The sequence below is a fragment of the Carlito syrichta genome, unplaced genomic scaffold (assembly GCF_000164805.1).
Source record: "Carlito syrichta isolate Samal-C Ts95f unplaced genomic scaffold, Tarsius_syrichta-2.0.1 Scaffold135908, whole genome shotgun sequence".
NCBI lineage: Eukaryota > Metazoa > Chordata > Mammalia > Primates > Tarsiidae > Carlito > Carlito syrichta.
The window spans coordinates 128,345-130,328 of NW_007080004.1; the positions used below are offsets into that span (position 1 = coordinate 128,345).

The window sequence follows — 1,984 nt, forward strand, 5'->3', positions numbered from 1 at the left end:
AAAAAAAAAAAAAAAAATTAATTTTACGTGCCTGAGTTATATCATTTCATATTGAAAGACATGATAATAAGCTCGGATGCACTTACCTTCATTGTATCGGTGTAAGTTTGACTCAGGCGTTGGATACAACTAAGTAGCTTCCTCCTCTCCCCCAAGGAACTAAAATAACAATAGAATAAGCAACTCTATCATTATTTGCTTAATAATCCCTAGAGCATCTAACAGTATACAATCAGCTCTAGATTACTTACAGTAATAGAAGCTCTTCTGCCTGTGCTACCAAGACTGGGATTCTCCTGCTGCATAAATGCCGTGCCCCTCCCCCTAGCCTCTTTTCTCCTGGAGCACTCAGGTTTGATAAGCTCAGCATCTCCTTCAACTCCACTCTACATACTTCAAATTTATTTCAACCACACTGAAGTCAGCATCTGCTCTCACAATCCTGGACTGACTTATAAACACCAGGTAAGACTCAAGCAAGAATGAAATATCTATGAAAGCTTTATTTACACTCATCTTCCACTATCAATAATCTCTCATAATGCTCGTTTCAAGAAAAATGCAACGGAAATTAGACTTGAATGGTTCAAAATCCCATGATTCATTAACCCGCTTCACTTACGATTACCAACTGGTCCAGGCATATCATCCTTGCTTCAGCTAGATGCCAACAGAAACTGCAGACTAACAGAAACTGACTGACTAGCTAATCAAATTGGAAAAAAAGGTTTTTGCTAGAAGTCGACTTCTAGAGTCAGAAGCACCACACTGGCCTCTATGCTGCACCCTGAAATCTGGTATTAACAGAACCTGAGAACTGTTTTCTTGGGATATATTAGCATTATTATAAATAATTAAAGCAGCTGGGCTCGATGAGCTCTCCATAAATATTTTTTTGAATGAATCAACAGTATTTTGGATCTACAAATAAGTAAATGGTTCCTTTGAAAAGAAAGACTCAGGTGCAGTAGCTCATACCTATAATTTGAGAGGTAGAGGCGAGGGGACTGCCCGAGCCAAAGGGTTTGAGACCAGCCTGGGCAACATGGCAAAAACTTGTCTCTACAATAAATCAAAAAATTAGCTGGGTGTGGAGTTCCAGCTACTTGGAAGGCTGAGACGAAGGGATCACCTGAGTCCAGAAGGTTGAGGGTATGGTGGCCGTGAGTGTGCCTCCGCACTCTAGCCTGGGTGACAGAGTGAGACTCTGACTCAAAGAAAAAAAAAAGACTCTATTAGAATAAATTCCATTTAATAGTAATTTGTGCAGAATAGTAATATGTGCAACTATTATGCACAAGAAATAGGCAGTAAGGTGGAATTTGAGAGAATAGAGGCGCTAAGATATGTTTATGAAAGAGCCAAAATGAGGTCCCAGAAGATTGTGATCCAAAGGATATTTACTGGAAATTATTAAATGTTTGATGGTGATCTTTTTTCACAGTTGACTTTCATTATCTATTACTAAGCAATAGTGCATGAAGTAATTCAGTTATAAGCCTTTGTTTTCTTTGGTTACGGTTACCACAACAACATTTTGCTATTCTGCTAAATGGAATTCCAGAAGAAAAGACCATATTTCACCACTGTTGCCAATTCCCTAATAGAAACAAAATATCAATTTTAAGGAATATTTAAACACTGGATCCCAGGCCAGGCGCTGTGGCTCATGGCTATAATCCCAGCACTTTGGGAGGCGAAGGCAAGAGGACTGCTGAGGTTGTGGTAGCCATGAGCATGCTGTTGCACTTCAGTGGGTGACAGAGTAAGACTCTGACTAAAAAAGAAAAAAAAAGAAAGAAACAACAAAAAAAAAGAGAGTTGTACCCTTGATTTTCTTGTTAACATTTTTTTTTTCCTGTTGGTTCTTATGTTTTCTGGTTTATATAATTCAATTATTCTGAATTTGAGAGTATGGGTTGGTAACTACAAATTTTGTGAAGGCTTTCCTATGAAATTCTTTTTTTTTTTTTTTTTTTTGAGC

General features: G+C 38.0%; 1 protein-coding gene across 1 annotated transcript in view; it reads right to left on the bottom strand.

The window, feature by feature from the left end:
• Window positions 1-1,984, bottom strand: part of SAMHD1 (SAM and HD domain containing deoxynucleoside triphosphate triphosphohydrolase 1) — a 51,897-nt gene that overhangs the window by 47,521 nt on the left and 2,392 nt on the right. The window contains exon 3 of the mRNA XM_021708371.1: window positions 87-159. Coding sequence (XP_021564046.1) covers window positions 87-92 — 6 coding nt within the window. The 5' untranslated portion in view covers window positions 93-159. The remainder of the gene's footprint in view (window positions 1-86; window positions 160-1,984) is intronic.